The sequence below is a fragment of the Ranitomeya imitator genome, chromosome 3 (assembly GCF_032444005.1).
Source record: "Ranitomeya imitator isolate aRanImi1 chromosome 3, aRanImi1.pri, whole genome shotgun sequence".
NCBI lineage: Eukaryota > Metazoa > Chordata > Amphibia > Anura > Dendrobatidae > Ranitomeya > Ranitomeya imitator.
Genome location: NC_091284.1, coordinates 286,442,913 through 286,465,254, shown reverse-complemented (window position 1 = coordinate 286,465,254; position 22,342 = coordinate 286,442,913). Strand labels below are relative to the sequence as shown.

The 22,342-nt window shown below is 50.8% G+C and overlaps 1 protein-coding gene across 1 annotated transcript in view; it reads left to right on the top strand.

The window, feature by feature from the left end:
- The first annotated feature begins 13,063 nt into the window (after positions 1-13,063).
- The window catches only part of LOC138669780 (uncharacterized), a 143,783-nt gene continuing 134,504 nt past the window's right edge, over positions 13,064-22,342 (top strand). Inside the window, exon 1 of the mRNA XM_069756511.1 lies at positions 13,064-13,097. Coding sequence (XP_069612612.1) covers positions 13,073-13,097 — 25 coding nt within the window. The 5' untranslated portion in view covers positions 13,064-13,072. The remainder of the gene's footprint in view (positions 13,098-22,342) is intronic.

The window sequence follows — 22,342 nt, the reverse complement described above, 5'->3', positions numbered from 1 at the left end:
TCTGTAGTGCCAGTAGGCCCAGCTCCCCCTGTAGGACTGTTGGGGTTCGGTAACTGCGGCTGCCTCGCGGCCTAGCTGTTCTCTCCTCTCCTGTGGGCCTTCGGGTCCACCTCCTGGTTCCAGCACCGTCAGCTGGTTCCAGGCCGAGCCTTTGGCTTAGGTGCCTCCCCCTGGGTATCCGAGTTCCGCCAACGTCAGGCGGTCCTTGGTAGTGCTTTTAAGCGCGGGCACCTACAGCTTAGTAACCTGGTTCCAGCACCGTCAGCTGGTCCTCGGTGCCATTGGCTCTTGCACACTGGGGCAACGCATCTGGGTTCCAGCACCGCCAGCTGGTTCTCGGCAGTGTTCTTGTCACAGGTACTCCCTCGTGCCAAGCCTGGTTTCAGCACCGTCAGCTGTTTCCGGGTTGTGTCAAGTTCACTGAGACGCCTATGCTTGCCCCGTCGTGGTGCGGTCGGGTTAGCCAACTCCAGGGTGCCTCCAGTTTAGGAGCTTCCTATGTGGGCTGCGTGAACTGGTAGTCAAGGCTGGTTCTGTAGTGCCAGTAGGCCCAGCTCCCCCTGTAGGACTGTTGGGTTCGGTAACTGCGGCTGCCTCGCGGCCTAGCTGTTCTCTCCTCTCCTGTGGGCCTTCGGGTCCACCTCCTGGTTCCAGCACCGTCAGCTGGTTCCAGGCCGAGCCTTTGGCTTAGGTGCCTCCTCCTGGGTATCCGAGTTCCGCCAACGTCAGGCGGTCCTTGGTAGTGCTTTTAAGCGCGGGCACCTACAGCTTAGTAACCGGGTTCCAGCACCGTCAGCTGGTCCTCGGTGCCATTGGCTCTTGCACACTGGGGCAACGCATCCGGGTTCCAGCACCGCCAGCTGGTTCTCGGCAGTGTTCTTGTCACAGGTACTCCCTCGTGCCAAGCCTGGTTTCAGCACCGTCAGCTGTTTCCGGGTTATGTCAAGCTCACTGAGACGCCTATGCTTGCCCCGTCGTGGTGCGGTCGGGTTAGCCAACTCCAGGGTGCCTCCAGTTTAGGAGCTTCCTATGTGGGCTGCGTGAACTGGTAGTCAAGGCTGGTTCTGTAGTGCCAGTAGGCCCAGCTCCCCCTGTAGGACTGTTGGGGTTCGGTAACTGCGGCTGCCTCGCGGCCTAGCTGTTCTCTCCTCTCCTGTGGGCCTTCGGGTCCACCTCCTGGTTCCAGCACCGTCAGCTGGTTCCAGGCCGAGCCTTTGGCTTAGGTGCCTCCTCCTGGGTATCCGAGTTCCGCCAACGCCAGGCGGTCCTTGGTAGTGCTTTTAAGCGCGGGCACCTACAGCTTAGTAACCGGGTTCCAGCACCGCCAGCTGGTCCTCGGTGCCATTGGCTCTTGCACACTGGGGCAACGCATCTGGGTTCCAGCACCGCCAGCTGGTTCTCGGCAGTGTTCTTGTCACAGGTACTCCCTCGTGCCAAGCCTGGTTTCAGCACCGTCAGCTGTTTCCGGGTTGTGTCAAGTTCACTGAGACGCCTATGCTTGCCCCGTCGTGGTGCGGTCGGGTTAGCCAACTCCAGGGTGCCTCCAGTTTAGGAGCTTCCTATGTGGGCTGCGTGAACTGGTAGTCAAGGCTGGTTCTGTAGTGCCAGTAGGCCCAGCTCCCCCTGTAGGACTGTTGGGTTCGGTAACTGCGGCTGCCTCGCGGCCTAGCTGTTCTCTCCTCTCCTGTGGGCCTTCGGGTCCACCTCCTGGTTCCAGCACCATCAGCTGGTTCCAGGCCGAGCCTTTGGCTTAGGTGCCTCCTCCTGGGTATCCGAGTTCCGCCAACGTCAGGCGGTTCTTGGTAGTGCTTTTAAGCGCGGGCACCTACAGCTTAGTAACCGGGTTCCAGCACCGTCAGCTGGTCCTCGGTCGTGCCATTGGCTCTTGCACACTGGGGCAACGCATCTGGGTTCCAGCAACGCCAGCTGGTTCTCGGCAGTGTTTTTGACACAGGTACTCCCTCGTGCCAAGCTTGGTTTCAGCACCGTCAGCTGTTTCCGGGTTGTGTCAAGTTCACTGAGACGCCTATGCTTGCCCCGTCGTGGTGCGGTCGGGTTAGCCAACTCCAGGGTGCCTCCAGTTTAGGAGCTTCCTATGTGGGCTGCGTGAACTGGTAGTCAAGGCTGGTTCTGTAGTGCCAGTAGGCCCAGCTCCCCCTGTAGGACTGTTGGGTTCGGTAACTGCGGCTGCCTCGCGGCCTAGCTGTTCTCTCCTCTCCTGTGGGCCTTCGGGTCCACCTCCTGGTTCCAGCACCGTCAGCTGGTTCCAGGCCGAGCCTTTGGCTTAGGTGCCTCCTCCTGGGTATCCGAGTTCCGCCAACGCCAGGCGGTCCTTGGTAGTGCTTTTAAGCGCGGGCACCTACAGCTTAGTAACCGGGTTCCAGCACCGCCAGCTGGTCCTCGGTGCCATTGGCTCTTGCACACTGGGGCAACGCATCTGGGTTCCAGCACCGCCAGCTGGTTCTCGGCAGTGTTCTTGTCACAGGTACTCCCTCGTGCCAAGCCTGGTTTCAGCACCGTCAGCTGTTTCCGGGTTGTGTCAAGTTCACTGAGACGCCTATGCTTGCCCCGTCGTGGTGCGGTCGGGTTAGCCAACTCCAGGGTGCCTCCAGTTTAGGAGCTTCCTATGTGGGCTGCGTGAACTGGTAGTCAAGGCTGGTTCTGTAGTGCCAGTAGGCCCAGCTCCCCCTGTAGGACTGTTGGGTTCGGTAACTGCAGCTGCCTCGCGGCCTAGCTGTTCTCTCCTCTCCTGTGGGCCTTCGGGTCCACCTCCTGGTTCCAGCACCATCAGCTGGTTCCAGGCCGAGCCTTTGGCTTAGGTGCCTCCTCCTGGGTATCCGAGTTCCGCCAACGTCAGGCGGTCCTTGGTAGTGCTTTTAAGCGCGGGCACCTACAGCTTAGTAAACGGGTTCCAGCACCGTCAGCTGGTCCTCGGTCGTGCCATTGGCTCTTGCACACTGGGGCAACGCATCTGGGTTCCAGCAACGCCAGCTGGTTCTCGGCAGTGTTTTTGACACAGGTACTCCCTCGTGCCAAGCTTGGTTTCAGCACCGTCAGCTGTTTCCGGGTTGTGTCAAGTTCACTGAGACGCCTATGCTTGCCCCGTCGTGGTGCGGTCGGGTTAGCCAACTCCAGGGTGCCTCCAGTTTAGGAGCTTCCTATGTGGGCTGCGTGAACTGGTAGTCAAGGCTGGTTCTGTAGTGCCATTAGGCCCAGCTCCCCCTGTAGGACTGTTGGGGTTCGGTAACTGCGGCTGCCTCGCGGCCTAGCTGTTCTCTCCTCTCCTGTGGGCCTTCGGGTCCACCTCCTGGTTCCAGCACCGTCAGCTGGTAACAGGCCGAGCCTTTGGCTTAGGTGCCTCCTCCTGGGTATCCGAGTTTCGCCAACGTCAGGCGGTCCTTGGTAGTGCTTTTAAGTGCGGGAACCTACAGCTTAGTAACCGGGCTCCAGCACCGCCAGCTGCTCCTTGGTGCCATTGGCTCTTGCACACTGGGGCAACGCATCTGGGTTCCAGCACCACCAGCTGGTTCTCGGCAGTGTTCTTGTCACAGGTACTCCCTCGTGCCAAGCCTGGTTTCAGCACCGTCAGCTGTTTCCGGGTTGTGTCAAGTTCACTGAGACGCCTATGCTTGCCCCTTCGTGGTGCGGTCGGGTTAGCCAACTCCAGGGTGCCTCCAGTTTAGGAGCTTCCTATGTGGGCTGCGTGAACTGGTAGTCAAGGCTGGTTCTGTAGTGCCAGTAGGCCCAGCTCCCCCTGTAGGACTGTTGGGTTCGGTAACTGCGGCTGACTCGCGGCCTAGCTGTTCTCTCCTCTCCTGTGGCCCTTCGGGTCCACCTCCTGGTTCCAGCACCGTCAGCTGGTTCCAGGCCGAGCCTTTGGCTTAGGTGCCTCCTCCTGGGTATCCGAGTTCCGCCAACGCCAGGCGGTCCTTGGTAGTGCTTTTAAGCGCGGGCACCTACAGCTTAGTAACCGGGTTCCAGCACCGTCAGCTGGTCCTCGGTGCCATTGGCTCTTGCACACTGGGGCAACGCATCTGGGTTCCAGCACCGCCAGCTGGTTCTCGGCAGTGTTCTTGTCACAGGTACTCCCTCGTGCCAAGCCTGGTTTCAGCACCGTCAGCTGTTTCCGGGTTGTGTCAAGTTCACTGAGACGCCTATGCTTGCCCCGTCGTGGTGCGGTCGGGTTAGCCAACTCCAGGGTGCCTCCAGTTTAGGAGCTTCCTATGTGGGCTGCGTGAACTGGTAGTCAAGGCTGGTTCTGTAGTGCCAGTAGGCCCAGCTCCCCCTGTAGGACTGTTGGGGTTCGGTAACTGCGGCTGACTCGCGGCCTAGCTGTTCTCTCCTCTCCTGTGGGCCTTCGAGTCCACCTCCTGGTTCCAGCACCGTCAGCTGGTTCCAGGCCGAGCCTTTGGCTTAGGTGCCTCCTCCTGGGTATCCGAGTTCCGCCAACGCCAGGCGGTCCTTGGTAGTGCTTTTAAGCGCGGGCACCTACAGCTTAGTAACCGGGTTCCAGCACCGCCAGCTGGTCCTCGGTGCCATTGGCTCTTGCACACTGGGGCAACGCATCTGGGTTCCAGCACCGCCAGCTGGTTCTCGGCAGTGTTCTTGTCACAGGTACTCCCTCGTGCCAAGCCTGGTTTCAGCACCGTCAGCTGTTTCCGGGTTGTGTCAAGTTCACTGAGACGCCTATGCTTGCCCCGTCGTGGTGCGGTCGGGTTAGCCAACTCCAGGGTGCCTCCAGTTTAGGAGCTTCCTATGTGGGCTGCGTGAACTGGTAGTCAAGGCTGGTTCTGTATTGCCAGTAGTCCCAGCTCCCCCTGTAGGACTGTTGGGGTTCGGTAACTGCGGCTGCCTCGCGGCCTAGCTGTTCTCTCCTCTCCTGTGGGCCTTCGGGTCCACCTCCTGGTTCCAGCACCGTCAGCTGGTTCCAGGCCGAGCCTTTGGCTTAGGTGCCTCCTCCTGGGTATCCGAGTTCCGCCAACGCCAGGCGGTCCTTGGTAGTGCTTTTAAGCGCGGGCACCTACAGCTTAGTAACCGGGTTCCAGCACCGCCAGCTGGTCCTCGGTGCCATTGGCTCTTGCACACTGGGGCAACGCATCTGGGTTCCAGCACCGCCAGCTGGTTCTCGGCAGTGTTCTTGTCACAGGTACTCCCTCGTGCCAAGCCTGGTTTCAGCACCGTCAGCTGTTTCCGGGTTGTGTCAAGTTCACTGAGACGCCTATGCTTGCCCCGTCGTGGTGCGGTCGGGTTAGCCAACTCCAGGGTGCCTCCAGTTTAGGAGCTTCCTATGTGGGCTGCGTGAACTGGTAGTCAAGGCTGGTTCTGTATTGCCAGTAGTCCCAGCTCCCCCTGTAGGACTGTTGGGGTTCGGTAACTGCGGCTGCCTCGCGGCCTAGCTGTTCTCTCCTCTCCTGTGGGCCTTCGGGTCCACCTCCTGGTTCCAGCACCGTCAGCTGGTTCCAGGCCGAGCCTTTGGCTTAGGTGCCTCCTCCTGGGTATCCGAGTTACGCCAACGTCAGGCGGTCCTTGGTAGTGCTTTTAAGTGCGGGAACCTACAGCTTAGTAACCGGGCTCCAGCACCGTCAGCTGGTCCTCGGTGCCATTGGCTCTTGCACACTGGGGCAACGCATCCGGGTTCCAGCACCGCCAGCTGGTTCTCGGCAGTGTTCTTGTCACAGGTACTCCCTCGTGCCAAGCCTGGTTTCAGCACCGTCAGCTGTTTCCAGGTTGTGTCAAGCTCACTGAGACGCCTATGCTTGCCCCGTCGTGGTGCGGTCGGGTTAGCCAACTCCAGGGTGCCTCCAGTTTAGGAGCTTCCTATGTGGGCTGCGTGAACTGGTAGTCAAGGCTGGTTCTGTAGTGCCATTAGGCCCAGCTCCCCCTGTAGGACTGTTGGGGTTCGGTAACTGCGGCTGCCTCGCGGCCTAGCTGTTCTCTCCTCTCCTGTGGGCCTTCGGGTCCACCTCCTGGTTCCAGCACCGTCAGCTGGTTCCAGGCCGAGCCTTTGGCTTAGGTGCCTCTTCCTGGGTATCCGAGTTCCGCCAACGCCAGGCGGTCCTTGGTAGTGCTTTTAAGCGCGGGCACCTACAGCTTAGTAAACGGGTTCCAGCACCGCCAGCTGGTCCTCGGTGCCATTGGCTCTTGCACACTGGGGCAACGCATCTGGGTTCCAGCACCGCCAGCTGGTTCTCGGCAGTGTTCTTGTCACAGGTACTCCCTCGTGCCAAGCCTGGTTTCAGCACCGTCAGCTGTTTCCGGGTTGTGTCAAGTTCACTGAGACGCCTATGCTTGCCCCGTCGTGGTGCGGTCAGGTTAGCCAACTCCAGGGTGCCTCCAGTTTAGGAGCTTCCTATGTGGGCTGCATGAACTGGTACTCAAGGCTGGTTCTGTAGTGCCAGTAGGCCCAGGTCCCCCTGTAGGACTGTTGGGGTTCGGTAACTGCGGCTGCCTCGCGGCCTAGCTGTTCTCTCCTCTCCTGTTGACCTTCGGGTCCACCACCTGGTTCCAGCACTGTCAGCTGGTTCCGGGCCGAGCCTTTGGCTTAGGTGCCTCCTCCTGGGTATCCGAGTTCCGCCAACGCCAGGCGGTCCTTGGTAGTGCTTTTAAGCGCGGGCACCTACAGCTTAGTAACCGGGTTCCAGCACCGTCAGCTGGTCCTCGGTGCCATTGGCTCTTGCACACTGGGGCAACGCATCCGGGTTCCAGCACCGCCAGCTGGTTCTCGGCAGTGTTCTTGTCACAGGTACTCCCTCGTACCAAGCCTGGTTTCAGCACCGTCAGCTGTTTCCGGGTTGTGTCAAGTTCACTGAGACGCCTATGCTTGCCCCGTCGTGGTGCGGTCGGGTTAGCCAACTCCAGGGTGCCTCCAGTTTAGGAGCTTCCTATGTAGGCTGCGTGAACTGGTAGTCAAGGCTGGTTCTGTAGTGCCAGTAGGCCCAGCTTCCCCTGTAGGACTGTTGGGTTCGGTAACTGCGGCTGCCTCGCGGCCTAGCTGTTCTCTCCTCTCCTGTTGACCTTCGGGTCCACCACCTGGTTCCAGCACTGTCAGCTGGTTCCGGGCCGAGCCTTTGGCTTAGGTGCCTCCTCCTGGGTATCCGAGTTCCGCCAACGCCAGGCGGTCCTTGGTAGTGCTTTTAAGCGCGGGCACCTACAGCTTAGTAACCGGGTTCCAGCACCGTCAGCTGGTCCTCGGTGCCATTGGCTCTTGCACACTGGGGCAACGCATCCGGGTTCCAGCACCGCCAGCTGGTTCTCGGCAGTGTTCTTGTCACAGGTACTCCCTCGTGCCAAGCCTGGTTTCAGCACCGTCAGCTGTTTCCAGGTTGTGTCAAGCTCACTGAGACGCCTATGCTTGCCCCGTCGTGGTGCGGTCGGGTTAGCCAACTCCAGGGTGCCTCCAGTTTAGGAGCTTCCTATGTGGGCTGCGTGAACTGGTAGTCAAGGCTGGTTCTGTAGTGCCATTAGGCCCAGCTCCCCCTGTAGGACTGTTGGGGTTCGGTAACTGCGGCTGCCTCGCGGCCTAGCTGTTCTCTCCTCTCCTGTGGGCCTTCGGGTCCACCTCCTGGTTCCAGCACCGTCAGCTGGTTCCAGGCCGAGCCTTTGGCTTAGGTGCCTCCTCCTGGGTATCCGAGTTCCGCCAACGCCAGGCGGTCCTTGGTAGTGCATTTAAGCGCGGGCACCTACAGCTTAGTAAACGGGTTCCAGCACCGCCAGCTGGTCCTCGGTGCCATTGGCTCTTGCACACTGGGGCAACGCATCTGGGTTCCAGCACCGCCAGCTGGTTCTCGGCAGTGTTCTTGTCACAGGTACTCCCTCGTGCCAAGCCTGGTTTCAGCACTGTCAGCTGTTTCCGGGTTGTGTCAAGTTCACTGAGACGCCTATGCTTGCCCCGTCGTGGTGCGGTCAGGTTAGCCAACTCCAGGGTGCCTCCAGTTTAGGAGCTTCCTATGTGGGCTGCGTGAACTGGTAGTCAAGGCTGGTTCTGTAGTGCCAGTAGGCCCAGCTCCCCCTGTAGGACTGTTGAGGTTCGGTAACTGCGGCTGCCTCGCGGCCTAGCTGTTCTCTCCTCTCCTGTTGACCTTCGGGTCCACCACCTGGTTCCAGCACTGTCAGCTGGTTCCGGGCCGAGCCTTTGGCTTAGGTGCCTCCTCCTGGGTATCCGAGTTCCGCCAACGCCAGGCGGTCCTTGGTAGTGCTTTTAAGCGCGGGCACCTACAGCTTAGTAACCGGGTTCCAGCACCGTCAGCTGGTCCTCGGTGCCATTGGCTCTTGCACACTGGGGCAACGCATCCGGGTTCCAGCACCGCCAGCTGGTTCTCGGCAGTGTTCTTGTCACAGGTACTCCCTCGTACCAAGCCTGGTTTCAGCACCGTCAGCTGTTTCCGGGTTGTGTCAAGTTCACTGAGACGCCTATGCTTGCCCCGTCGTGGTGCGGTCGGGTTAGCCAACTCCAGGGTGCCTCCAGTTAAGGAGCTTCCTATGTGGGCTGCGTGAACTGGTAGTCAAGGCTGGTTCTGTAGTGCCAGTAGGCCCAGCTCCCCCTGTAGGACTGTTGGGTTCGGTAACTGCGGCTGCCTCGCGGCCTAGCTGTTCTCTCCTCTCCTGTGGGCCTTCGGGTCCACCTCCTGGTTCCAGCACCGTCAGCTGGTTCCAGGCCGAGCCTTTGGCTTAGGTGCCTCCTCCTGGGTATCCGAGTTCCGCCAACGTCAGGCGGTCCTTGGTAGTGCTTTTAAGCGTGGGCACCTACAGCTTAGTAACCGGGTTCCAGCACCGTCAGCTGGTCCTCGGTCGTGCCATTGGCTCTTGCACACTGGGGCAACGCATCTGGGTTCCAGCAACGCCAGCTGGTTCTCGGCAGTGTTTTTGTCACAGGTACTCCCTCGTGCCAAGCCTGGTTTCAGCACCGTCAGCTGTTTCCGGGTTGTGTCAAGCTCACTGAGACGCCTATGCTTGCCCCATCGTGGTGCGGTCGGGTTAGCCAACTCCAGGGTGCCTCCAGTTTAGGAGCTTCCTATGTGGGCTGCGTGAACTGGTAGTCAAGGCTGGTTCTGTAGTGCCAGTAGGCCCAGCTTCACCTGTAGGACTGTTGGGGTTCGGTAACTGCGGCTGCCTCGCGGCCTAGCTGTTCTCTCCTCTCCTGTGGGCCTTCAGGTCCACCACCTGGTTCCAGCACCGTCAGCTGGTTCTCGGCAGTGTCTTTTGCTCTTGTACCTTCTGCTCCCCATCCTGGTTCCAGTACCGTCAGCTGGTTCCGGGCAGAGCCTTTGGCTTAGGTGCCTCCTTCTGGGTATCCAAGTTCCACCAACGTCAGGTGGTCCTTGGTAGTGCTTTCAGGCACGGGTACCTCCTGCTTAGTAACCGGGTTCCAGTAACGTCAGCTGGTCCTCGGTAGTTCCATAGGCTCTTGAACCTTCGGGTAGCCATACGAGTTCCAGTTCCATCAGCTGGTTCTTGGCATTTTCTCAGCCTTCTTGTACCTTCTGCTACATTTCCAAGTTGAAGACCCTAAAGTCGACGACCCGGAAGACCACCCCGATGACGACGACGACGACCCGGAAGACCACCCCGATGACGACGACGACGACGACGGCGGAGACGACGACGGCGGAGACGACGACGGCTAAGACGACGACGGCGGAGATGACGACACTGGAGACGACGACCCTGGAGACGACGACATGGAAGACCGAGAAGCAGAAGAACAAGAGGCTGCAGAACAAAGAGCAGAAGAACATTAAGCATAAGACTTAATATCAGAGCAAAAGATATTATCTAAATTATATGCAGAAGAAGACTAAGCAGTGTATGGGGGTGAGTCCGTTCCACCTCGTGGTGCCCCTGGATAAAGCCTGATGCTGCAGGCCAAACTGAACGCGGACAAATGTAACTTTTGTGACTGGCAGAACGGAAGGTGTAATCTTCCAACTTTTATAGATAACAACTACGGGAATGCCTGTCACAAATGAGAATATGATGAAGAAGTAGAATAGGAAGAATAATAACAGTGGAATAAAAAGAATATGTAGAATAGGAAGAATAATAATAGTTGAATAAAATGAATATGAAGAATGTAATCAAAAAAAAAAAAGGTAAAGGATGAAGAAGAAGATGAATAAGGTGAAGAAGAAGTTGATGTCAAAGATGCTGATGATGATGAAGATGAAAGTGTGGGAAAAGAAAAAAAAAAAAGAAAAAAAAGAAGGGGAAGGGCGTGGAATAGTGAAACATCAATATCTGACAAAATCAAAAAAAAAATTTACATAGTCAATATCTTTGTCACTCCGAACGTCTTAAAAAAAAACAAAAAACATGCTATTCTATTTGATTGGGATAAACCTCTATGACTTTAATGTCTCCGCCACCTCCCCAAATACATCCGGCATTATTCTTAGTTGTTTTCCTTCATGTAGAATGAACCTACAAGGCAAGAAAGGGTTTATTTTAATTCCGATATTTTGGTCCCATTGACTTGCATTGGGATCGGGTATCGGTATCGGCGATATCCGATATTTTTTGAATATCGGCCGATCCTATCCGATACCGATACTTTCCGATATCGGAAGGTATCGCTCAACACTAGTTATAACGCTTTCTTGTAAATGTGTTTATTAAAAACTTGGAGGCTAGTTAATGAATATATTTATTGGGGTTAGGATTTTTGTTGAAGCGAATCAATTCACAGGACCTGGTTCTTTGGTCATGTTAGTAATCTGTGGCAGCTGGATTGGAGTCCTGAGATCCACTTCCTATCTCATGGCATCTCCAGTCCCTCTTTTGCATGTCACACTTGTGACATCAAGCCTGGCCAACTAATCAAAAGAACAGCTGCAGATGCCAAAATGAAAGACGCAGTTTTCACAGCTCTTAGCAGCCACAGATTACTGATGTGGCCAAGAGACCAGGTCTTGTAAATTAATTTACAACAACTCCAAAAACAAGAATAGAATAAACATATACTCACCACTCCATGCTCCTGTGTTGTTGACGGTTCCAAGCAGACACCGCAGTGAAGAAATGTGACAAGGCTGGTGAGATGGTTGGATGGTGTCTGTATATAATGCACACACATTCAAGCAACCATGGGATTTTGCCATTTGTACAATTAGGACGCTTGTTCAACTGGTTAAGCAGAAGAGTCTTGTAAGACTTTTAACTCCATCCCTGGTTTCAGTAGTGTCACTTTCCTGGTTTTGATTCTGGCTTACTCCCAATTTACTAAAAAATTTACTTCACTTTTTATCTTTATGATAAGGCTTCTTTTATCTTCTACTACTGGTCAATGACTATTTTGAGGACCTGAAGTCCATATCTATGTGAATGTGTTAAAGGTTGAGGCCTTTTAATGGCTAACTGAAAAGATGGTAACAAATTGCCAGCATTCGAGACTACACAGGTCTCTTCATCAGGCAAAGACCTCTGTAGTCTCGAAAGCTTGCAATTTGTTACCATCTTTTCAGTTAGCCATTAAAAGGTATCAACCACTGAGGACTCTCAATTCTAAATATTTTTCTATCTACTGGCTAACACGGTACCAAGATATGTATCTTTCCTGTATTAAAGGTTGAGGATCATAATATCAATTAGATTCCATATCCCAATCTTGCCTGTGTCCTGGCTATTGAGGCACTTAAGACGTTGGTTAAGGTGAACAATCTTTACAAGATTATCCCCAAAATATGTGTCCTGGGGGTTCTTGACATGACTTTGTCAAAACATAAGTGTGCGAGCAATGATGAAGCTTCTAAGGTGGTTTTGAAACATTGATTGCCTAAGTCTGTATTAGTAGAAGAACTAAGAATATTTAAAAAGGTTTTTCTGGATCAACCAAAAAATGGCTGAAGGCAGTAAATGCATAAGGCATTTAACAAAACCATATAAATCATGGGCATTAAAAATGCCCATAACATAATTGATTCTAAAACCCTTGCACTTTGAGATTTTAAAGGCTGACTCGTGAAAATCTGTTGTGAATGTGCTATGGGTGTGCAGCTGAATCAATGAGGATAAACCTAATGTTTAGTGTGGCTAAATCTTGGCTTTTATTACCAGAACCTGCCATGATAAAAAGCAATTTCAAACAAACAATATTTCAAGTTAAAATATTTGTGGCATGTTAACAGACTTGCTGAAAACCAGTTTATCAGATATGACATGTAAAACCTTATCAAATCTGACACGTGAACAGACACTATTACATAAATTGTTGGAATATTTTAAGAAATGGAACTTTGCAGGTTTATGTTTAATACATTTTATGGAATGTTTTATGCAAGGAGGAAAACAACTAGGATATATAATTATGCTGAGAATAAATGACAGACATGTGGAATAGATTTACTAATTATGTGACATCTGAAGGCAATTGGTCACTCAGGATTTTATTTAGGGGTATCAGACTACAGGGGGCTGAATACAAATGCACGTCACAAATTTCAAACTTATATTTTTAAAATATTTTGAAAACAATGTATCATCTGTTTTACACTTCACAAATACTTGCAACATTGTATCGGTATATCACATAAAATCCCAATAAAATACATTTATGGGTATAGTGTGAAAAATGTGGAAAAGCTCCAAGGGTATGAATACTTTTTCAAGGCACTGTAAGTGTGTATTATATCTTTGTGACCTTGATTTTATCAGATCTCCTTGGCTTATCAGTTATACAAGATTTACTTATTTTATTTCCATAGTTAAGTATTGTTTTGGCGTTACCTTAATTCATTTCTAAACTGACTTTATCACTTATGATTATTGAATGTTAGTTGTAAGATTATCAGACTATATTGCATAATACAGACCCCTTTGCCTATTAAATAAATGGAAATAAAGATAAAGTTTTTGTACTCATTGCATAATCATATCATGTCTGATGTGTAAGCAGATAAACTAAATTCCTGAATGAATACATCAAGTGCCAAGTGTCACTGCATGTACTAGTACCCTGTTTGTTAATGAAATTTCACAATGACTATTTTGTTTCCTGATAGGTGACCCATCACCCATGTCATACCGACCATAAACTATAAATACTCATAAGTTGCGCATGATCACTGGTGTGGAGGCAGCAATGGCCAAGGTTCTCCTCTGGACTGGTAAGTGCTTAACCCTCCGTCACATACAATATTCGGACTAACGAGTTCACATACAATGTGCCTGTCAGGCGCCTGCTGGAAAAATACCTATAATATCTAATGTTTACAATTTCAGTGCTCTAAAAGTGATCAGTGACCTTCATAGGGATGTAATAAAAGAGACTACACATAATCAGTTGCAAAAAAAAACATTTACTTAACATAAAACTAATAACTATGAAATACAAACTTTTCAAAACTCCCGCCAAATAGTCCCCAGTTCGACTCTCTCAAAAAAATGTACAAAGAAAATTTTTGAACACAAACTTAATTTTAAGGTACCTTAAGTACTATTAAAAACATATTCAATCAGAAGTAGATGCTGAGGTTTCCCCAGAAAAGTCACACTTGCAGAGCAAATAGCAAGAATTACACACCATTTTTGCATGTGTCAGGCAAATTGCTTTATGACATTTGAGACATTCATAATTTGAAAGCCTTCTGGTTCCGCTTTCCGTTTGGCAGGTGGTGCATCTCCTTCTTTTGTGAGGTGGTGCAGATGGTGACTTTTCACCATCATCTTCTGGGCGGAACCTTTTGAGCTGAACTTGAAGGCGAGAGGGGATACCGATTGTTTTCACGCTTCTGCGTAGCTCTCCAAGTACTAGTTCATGGGCCAATTTTTTCAGATACAATCGTCTACGGAGTGGTTCAAGCTTGTTTTCAAGATAAATTACTTGTGAATTTATACCACCCAAATTCAACATAGCAAAAAATATGACCATTGGCCATGGCCAGCGTTTGATGTTTCTGCTGACGTTGAAAGTGGAGCACATCTGATCTGCTGTATCCACACCCCCTTTGGTGGCATTGTAAAATGTAATTATCTCCGGGGTTTTTTCTGCCCCAGTCCCAGGATCGATGGCAGCATCATCATGAAGTGTTGATAGAAGAAGTACGATTTTTTTGGCATGTGGTACATAGGAAACTAAAGCCTTTCCATTATGGAATGCAAACATACTGCTGTACTGTTGTCTCTCTTTCACACTTACAAACTGTGGCGGCAATTCCCTTTTGTTTTTTCTTACAGTTCCCACATATGACAGCTTCTGAATTTTCAGATAATCAATCAGATCACAACTTGTAAACCAATTGTCAGCTGTAATATTGCGACCCGATCCAAATAAGGGTTCAGCCAGTCTTTTTACAACATCAATGGGTTTGTTGCTCACACAGTAAGGACCTTCTGGTTGTTTTCCTGCATAAACTTCCAGGTTGTAAGTGTAGGTCTTATTGGCATCAACAAGGGCATACATTTTTATTCCATATTTGTTTGGCTTTGATGGAATATATTGACGAAAGGCACATCTACCACGAAAACCAGGGAGCATTTCGTCAATAGTGAGATTCTCTCCAGGGTAATAACTTTGTTTACAGTTTACAACAAATCTTTGAAATACATCACGAATTAGAGCAAGTCGGTCATGTGTTTTGCGTTCGGTTCGGGTAGTTCTGTCGTCAAACCGAAGGCAACGAATTAGAATCTTGAATCTGTTTATGGACATAACAAGGCTAAATTTTTCAACTCCATCCCCATCTTTACCCCAAAGTTCCTCCAAACTTTGTCTATTTGCCCTATAAGCTCCTGCAAGGTACAGTAATCCAAAAAAAGCACGCAGTTCTATTTCATCTGTGGGCTTGATGGTTCTGTTGCAGATGTACTTGTCCTTTATAATGTCTGTATATTGGTTGGTATATGTGACAATAGAGTCCAGAATGTCATCTGTAAATATACTGTTCCAGCATTCAACTGCAGTTTTTGCATTACGTGCAGTTCCTATTACTGCAGGAAGGTGAGTAATAATGTTTAAAGGTTCCCTACGTTTTTTCTGGAATGGCTTCTTGTTCCATTTAGTATTTTATCTTTTCCAATATAATATGATCCAACTTCTTCATCCTCACCACTGTCACCATCTTGCTCTGTTTCAGAATCCAGGACACATTCTTCCACCTCATCATGAGAATCAATCTCACTTTCCTCTCCTAAATCCTCATTCAGTGTGAGGTCTCTATCATCTAACAGCATGTTTGTTACTTCTTCAACATCAAGTTGTTTGGATAAATTGTACATTTTCCTCTCCATTTCAGCAGATAATCTGAAGCAAGAGAAGGAATATGTTAGGGAACTACTGTATATGCCTGAGCAGCACACTTTCTTTTATAAAATCTCCCTTATTTCTATGAAATATCCTCACATTTTGTGCTATACATTCATAAAACAAGCTAAATAAACTATTGTGATGAATAAAAACATTAAATACCAACCTTACTGAATGTGACGTATTCACATACAATGAGCCTGAGAGATCTGTGCAGCTATATCCTCTCCCCTGAAGCTCTGAAATCCAACTGTGATATCAGGTTTCACAGACCTTCAAGAGACAGGAGACTACCTGGAGGGAGGGGGTTTCCTCACAATCTGGTGAGGAAGGAGAAATTAAAGTAAAAGAGAAGCGCCTGTCAGATCAGTTGTATGTGACGGAGGGTTAACATGCTTTTTAAAAAATAAAGTAGAATTTAAAGTCCATTCAGCCTCTTTTATATGTTATACAGATAATGGTACTTTAACACATATGATGAAATATTGTGCGTACTGTACCTCTTAGAAAAAGATAGAGTCCTTCTGTTCTGTTGCTATAGTTATTTTTCCTAGTTAATTACCTAGTTAATATAAACTTCCAGACAAACACACTAACAGTTTATTCAGATATTAGTTTTTCATGTACAAGTTCTTTCCATTTTTTTCAGATAGAACTTGTACCTATGTTGCTGTTCACATGCCCATGTATTTTTGTAGATCAATTGGTCCACAAAAAATGTCAGGGACATGTCTTAAAACGATCTAAGTCTTGATCATATACACCAATTGAAGTCTATGGGTCTATGAAAAAATCAGACAGCACTAATGCCATTTGTGTGCGATTCATTTTTCATAGACCGTTTAATAGGAGAAGCTTCAGAAACTGATGAAACTCTGACCAAACTAATGGTAAAACAGGCACACAAACAAAATGCTGACATAACGCTGATCAAAAAGACTTATGAAACTTGGTGTTAGGGGTCGAGTTCCCGCTTCTGCACAGGGGGAATCTCGGGCCGTTTCTGCTGCGGTCTCCCATTCTTCTCCTGCCACAGTGGAGCCTGCTCAGCAGAGATGACGGTCCTTGCGTCTGGCTCAGTCTCACTCTGTGCTTAGGCTTGCTGTTGCTTTCCCAGCTTTTGCCTTTAAAACCAGTGCTGGGCAGCAGCGAGCGGACGCTTTTGGGACCAAGTCTTGCTTTTTCCCTTCTGAGCATGCCCAGGGTGAGATCTCCCGTTGGAGATCGAGGGTCACATGCTCAGATGCTGCAGTGGTTCCCATTGGTCCTCCTGGAAGGTCCTGAAGGTGCTAACTTCTGTGGCAGCTTCCCATTGGTCCTTTATTGGAAGGTCCTGAACGTGCTGCAGCTATATAAGCTTTGCATGACCGCACAGCCATGTGCTAGTGTACAATTGCATACGTGTGTTTTTTGTGAGTGCAAGTCGTTCATTAAATACCCCTACCCTATTGTATGACTGTTCGCGTAAGGAGTATGGCTGCTATCTAGTGCCCGACTAACCACTCAACGTGTTACACACGAATCAACGTCTATTGCTGTGACCGCCAGTGCGGTGCCACGCGCCAGTAGTGCGCTTCCTAACCCACTTCCGGGTGCTTAGTGGTGTCTGCCAGCACGGCACAGTTCCCACTTCGGTGCTCTAACTATATCTAACAGTTATCTAACACAGGCAGTTGCGGTGTTGTGTGCGCAAGTAGTCTGTACGGACTTCAACCCTGAGTCTTGGGATTGAGTTCGCTGACTCCTTGCTTGCACTCTAGTGCGGTATTGCAGACCTGTGGCTTTACAGGGTTCGCTTCCACCGCCATATAGCGCTGCCATTTACTAGCAGCAGGTTTTCACCTGCACGGTGGACCCCGGACTCCGAACGCACCAATATTATTTCACCTTATACTTGGTGCATTCCGCCAGTCCTAATAGAACACTAGCGCCAGGGTCTGGCTAGTAAATGGCGGACGATCAGCGTTTACAGCGGTACATCCAGCAGCTGGAGGGAAGGTTGGCGGCTCTAGAGCGTTCAACCTCAGCTGTGGATGTCACTGCTGTCGCTGTTCAGGCTGCAAATGTAGCCGCAGCCAGTTTGTCCGCTGCCACCCCTGCTCCGACTATTTCCCATCTCCTGCTTCCTGACAAGATTGCTGGTGACAGTAAACAATGTCGCGGATTCGTGAGCCAGTGCTCCATACACCTCGAGCTCCAGGCGGCGTGTTTCCCTACGGAACGGGCGAAAGTGGGATTTATTTTATCTCTCTTGTTGGGCAGGGTGTTGGAGTGGGCAATGCCACTTTGGGAGTGTGATGATCGTGTGGTACAGAGTGCTCCTCTCTTTCTGGATGCTCTGAAGCAGGTCTTTTTGGGACCCCGTATTACCCACGATACCGCGTTATTGACAATTACTCAGGGCTCGTCCGTGGTCAGCCAGTTTGCCGTCCAGTTCCGGACTCTAGCCTCAGAGTTAGAGTGGTCAGATAAAGTTCTAATTCCGGTGTTCTGGAAGGGACTGGCAGACCACGTTAAGGATGCCTTGGCCACCACGGAGATACCCGCCACACTGGAGGAACTTATTTCTATATCTACCCGCATCTACCTCCGTTTTCACGAGCGGAGGTTAGAGCGGACCCAGTGTAGGCAGAGGTTTCGACTGGCTCCCACCTTCGCCAGACCTCTTGAATCTCCCATTCTGGTGTCCGACTCCAATGAGGCCATGGAGGTTTCTCGAGTGGGACCTAAGCCTCAGGCCGCTCAAGGACCCATGGTTAATAAAAAATTGTCACCAAATAGGACATTACACCAATAAATGTCCACGGCAGTCGGGAAAACGATCGCGTCTAGAACCATTGGGGGAGGTTCACTAGACACAGCAGCATTTTCCTCTAAACTGTCCTTTAAAGGGACAATCCTGTTTTACTCATCCACTCTAGCAGGCAAGCTTTGTGTGGATTCAGGAGCAGAGGGAAATTTCATCTCCTCTGGCTTTTGCTCTGCGCCACGCTGTACCACTTGTAATGCTCGCCAAACCTGTAACAGTTAGAGTTGTGAATGGGTCGACACTTCCACAGCAAATCACACACCAAACTGTTCCATTCTCGTTGTTCATGTCCCCTTCCCACCAGGAGATTATTTCCCTTATTGTCCTTCCCGAGGGAATGTATGAGATTTTACTGGGAACACCCTGGCTCCGTTTCCACTCCCCACATATTGAGTGGTCCTCAGGGAGAATATTGGGTTGGAGTGAGTCTTGTATGGGCAGGTGTGTGAAAGAGTGTGTACAGGTTTCTACTACCGAGATACCCGCAGACCTTTCTTCTCTTCCCAAGTGCTACTGGGGTTATGCAGACGTATTCTCTAAAAATGGCTGCAGAGACTCTACCGCCTCATCGACTCTACGACTGTCCTATTGATCTCTTGCCTGGAGCGGAACCTCTTCGGGGAAGGGTATATCCCCTCTCTCTCCCTGAGACGGAGGCTATGTCTCAATACATCCAGGAGAATTTGGCAAGAGGGTTCATTAGGAAGTCAGTGTCTCCTGCAGGGGTGGGATTCTTCTTCGTACAGAAGACGAACGGGGAATTACGTCCTTGCATTGATTACAGGGGTCTTAATGCCATCACCATTAAAAATAAGTACCCGTTGCCCCTGATTTCTGAGCTCTTTGACAAGCTAAGGGGAGCAAAGGTATTCACCAAACTAGATCTGTGGGGTGCCTACAACCTGATTCGCATCCGTGAGGGGGACGAATGGAAAACGGCTTTTAATACCAGGGATGGGCACTATGAGTATCAGGTGATGCCCTTCGGGCTCTGTAATGCCCCAGCCGTTTTTCAGGACTTTGTCAACGATATCTTCCGGGATATGCTTTCCACCTCAGTCGTAGTCTATCTGGATGATATTCTCATCTTCTCTCCAGATACTGACTCCCACCGGAGAGATGTTGGCAGAGTCTTCGAACTCTTACGGGCGAATTCCCTTTATGCAAAGTTGGAGAAGTGTGTGTTTGAGCAGGAGTCTTTACCTTTCCTGGGCTATATTATCTCCGCCCAGGGTTTGGCTATGGATCCTGCCAAACTACAGGCTGTGATGGACTGGCAAGAACCTCATTGTCTTAAAGCGGTGCAGCGCTTTATGGGGTTCATAAATTACTATCGCCAGTTCATTCCCCACTTCTCAACTTTGGTAGCTCCTTTGGTATCCCTCACCAAGAAGGGTGCGAATCCCAAATTGTGGTCTGAAGAGGTCTCCAAGGCCTTCACTTCTATAAAGTCTCATTTTGCTAGCGCTCCCATCTTACATCATCCCGATGTGGATAAGCCATTCCTAATGGAGGTGGATGCCTCATCCGTTGGTGCTGGAGCAGTCCTCTATCAAGAGGATGCTCAAGGTCGGAAGCATTCATGCTTCTTCTTCTCAAAGACCTTCACACCAGCGGTGAGAAATTACTCCATCGGGGATAGGGAGTTGCTAGCAATGAAGTTGGCCTTTTCGGAGTGGAGACATCTTTTGGAAGGTGCTCGGTTTCCCTTCCAAGTCTTCACGGACCACAAAAATTTGGTCTATTTGCATACAGCCCAGCCGCTGAATTCTCATCAGGCCAGATGGTCCTTGTTCTTCTCCCGGTTCCACTTCACTCTCCATTATCTCGCCGGGGAGAAGAACATTCGTGCTGACGCCCTCTCTTGCTCCCTTGTGTCAACTGACGCAGAGGAAGAGGAGCCTTGGCTTATTGTCCCTTCGGAGAGTCTGAGAACTGTAGCTCCGATTTCGCTAGAGTCTGTGCCTCCGGGCAAGACTTTTGTTCCTATCAATTTGCAACCAGAGGTTTTCTCTTGGGCTCATTCGTCCAGAGTGGGTGGACACTTTGGGGCAAAGAGGACATCTGAGTTGCTGGCGAGAATGTACTGGTGGCCACATATGGTTCGTGACGTCGGAGACTATGTTCAGGCATGTGTCTCTTGTGCCAAAAATAAGTCTCTCCGACAGCAGCCAGCTGGTTTGTTATACCCTCTGCCGGTGGCAGACAGGCCCTGGGAGATGGTCGGGATGGACTTTGTGGTGGGTTTGCCCAAGTCACGTGGCTGTACCATCATTTGGGTAATCACCGACCATTTTTCTAAAATGGTGCACATGGTGCCGCTTCCTCGGCTACCTTCTGCACGGGCCTTGGCAGCGTTGTTTATTAAACATATCTTCCGCCTTCACGGTATGCCGGACAAAATTGTCAGTGATCGGGGTCCCCAGTTTGCATCTCGGTTCTGGAGAGAGCTTTGTCATCTTCTCAGTATTGAGTTAAATATCTCTTCTACCTATCATTCTGAGACGAATGGGTTGGTAGAGAGAGCCAACCAGACCTTGGTCACATATCTGCGACATTTTGTCTCTGCTAGGCAAGATGACTGGGCATCTTTGCTATCGTGGGCGGAGTTTGCTCTGAACAACGCTGTAGCCGACTCCACTGGACAGACTCCATTCCTCCTTAACTATGGTCAGCATCCGTGGGTGCCTGTGCCCATGCCCGTGTCTTCCGCCGATTCCAGGGTGGCAGACTGGGCTGTGGAGGCACGGGACATTTGGGATCACACTCAGGATGCCATTCGGGCTTCCAATGAGAGAATGAGGTCCTCCGCCGATGCACATCGGCGCCCCGCTCCGACCTTTGCTCCCGGCGACTTAGTGTGGCTCTCCGCTAGTGTTAAGCATTCCGATACCGCAAGTATCGGGTATCAGCCGATATTTGCGGTATCGGAATTCCGATACCGAGTTCCAATATTTTTGTGATATCGGGAGTCGGTATCGGGATTAAGATTAATGTGTAAAATAAAGAATAAAAATAAAAAATATTGTTAACTTACCCTCTGACGCGCCCTGGTCGTCACTGCTGCAACCGCTTTGCTTTCGTTCCGAAGAATGAGCGCGTAAAGGGCCTTCGATGACGTCGCGGCTTGTGATTGGTCCCTGAGCGGTCATGTGACCGCTCACGCAACCAATCACAAGCCGCGACGTCATCGAAGGTCATTAACGCGCTCATTCTTTGGAACGAAAGCAAGGCGGTTGCAGCGGTGACGACCAGGGCGCGTCAGAGGGTAAGTATATCAATATTTTTTATTTTTATTCTTTATTTTACACATAAATATGGATCCCAGGGCCTGAAGGAGAGCTTCCTCTCCTTCAGACCCTGGGATCCATTACAGGATACCTTCCGATATTTGTGTCCCATTGACTTGTATTGGTATAGGATATCGGTAAAGGCGATATCCGATATTTTTCAGATATTGGCCGATACCATCCGATACCGATACTTTCAAATATCGGACGGTATCGCTCAACACTACTCTCTGCCCATAACATCAGGCTGCGAGTTGAGTCCAGTAAGTTTGCACCTCGCTACTTGGGTCCTTTTAAGGTCCACAAACAGGTTAATCCTGTGGTCTACCATTTAGCCCTTCCGCCTCACCTAGGTATCATCGACACCTTTCATGTGTCCCTTTTGAAGCCCGTATACATGTCCCGGTTTTCCGAGTCATCTGCTGGGACATCGGGTTCGTATAGGGACGATTACGAGGTGAATGCCATTCTGGGGTACAAGGTGGTACGTGGCAAAAAATTTTATCTGGTGGATTGGAAGGGCTGTGGTCCTGAGAGCTTGCTGAGCACATTCGGGCTCCGCAGCTCATTGCTGCCTTTGAGCATAGCGAGGCCCAGGGGGGAAGGGCGCTAGGGGGGTAATGTTAGGGGTCGAATTCCCACTTCTGCACAAGGGGAATCTCGGGCCGTTTCTGCTGCGGTCTCCCATTCTTCTCCTGCCGCAGTGGAGCCTGCTCAGCGGAGACGACGGTCCTTGCGTCTGGCTAAGTCTCACTCTGTGCTTAGGCTTGCTGTTGCTTTCCCAGCTTTTGCCTTTATAGCCAGTGCTGGGCAGCAGCGAGCGGACACTTTTGGGATTAAGTCCTGCTTTTTCCCTTCTGAGCATGCCCAGGGTGAGATCTCCCATTGGAGATCGAGGGTCACATGCTCAGATGCTGCAGCGGTTCCCATTGGTCCTCCTGGAAGGTCCTGAAGGTGCTAACTTTTGTGGCAGCTTCCCATTGGTCCTTTATTGGAAGGTCCTGAACG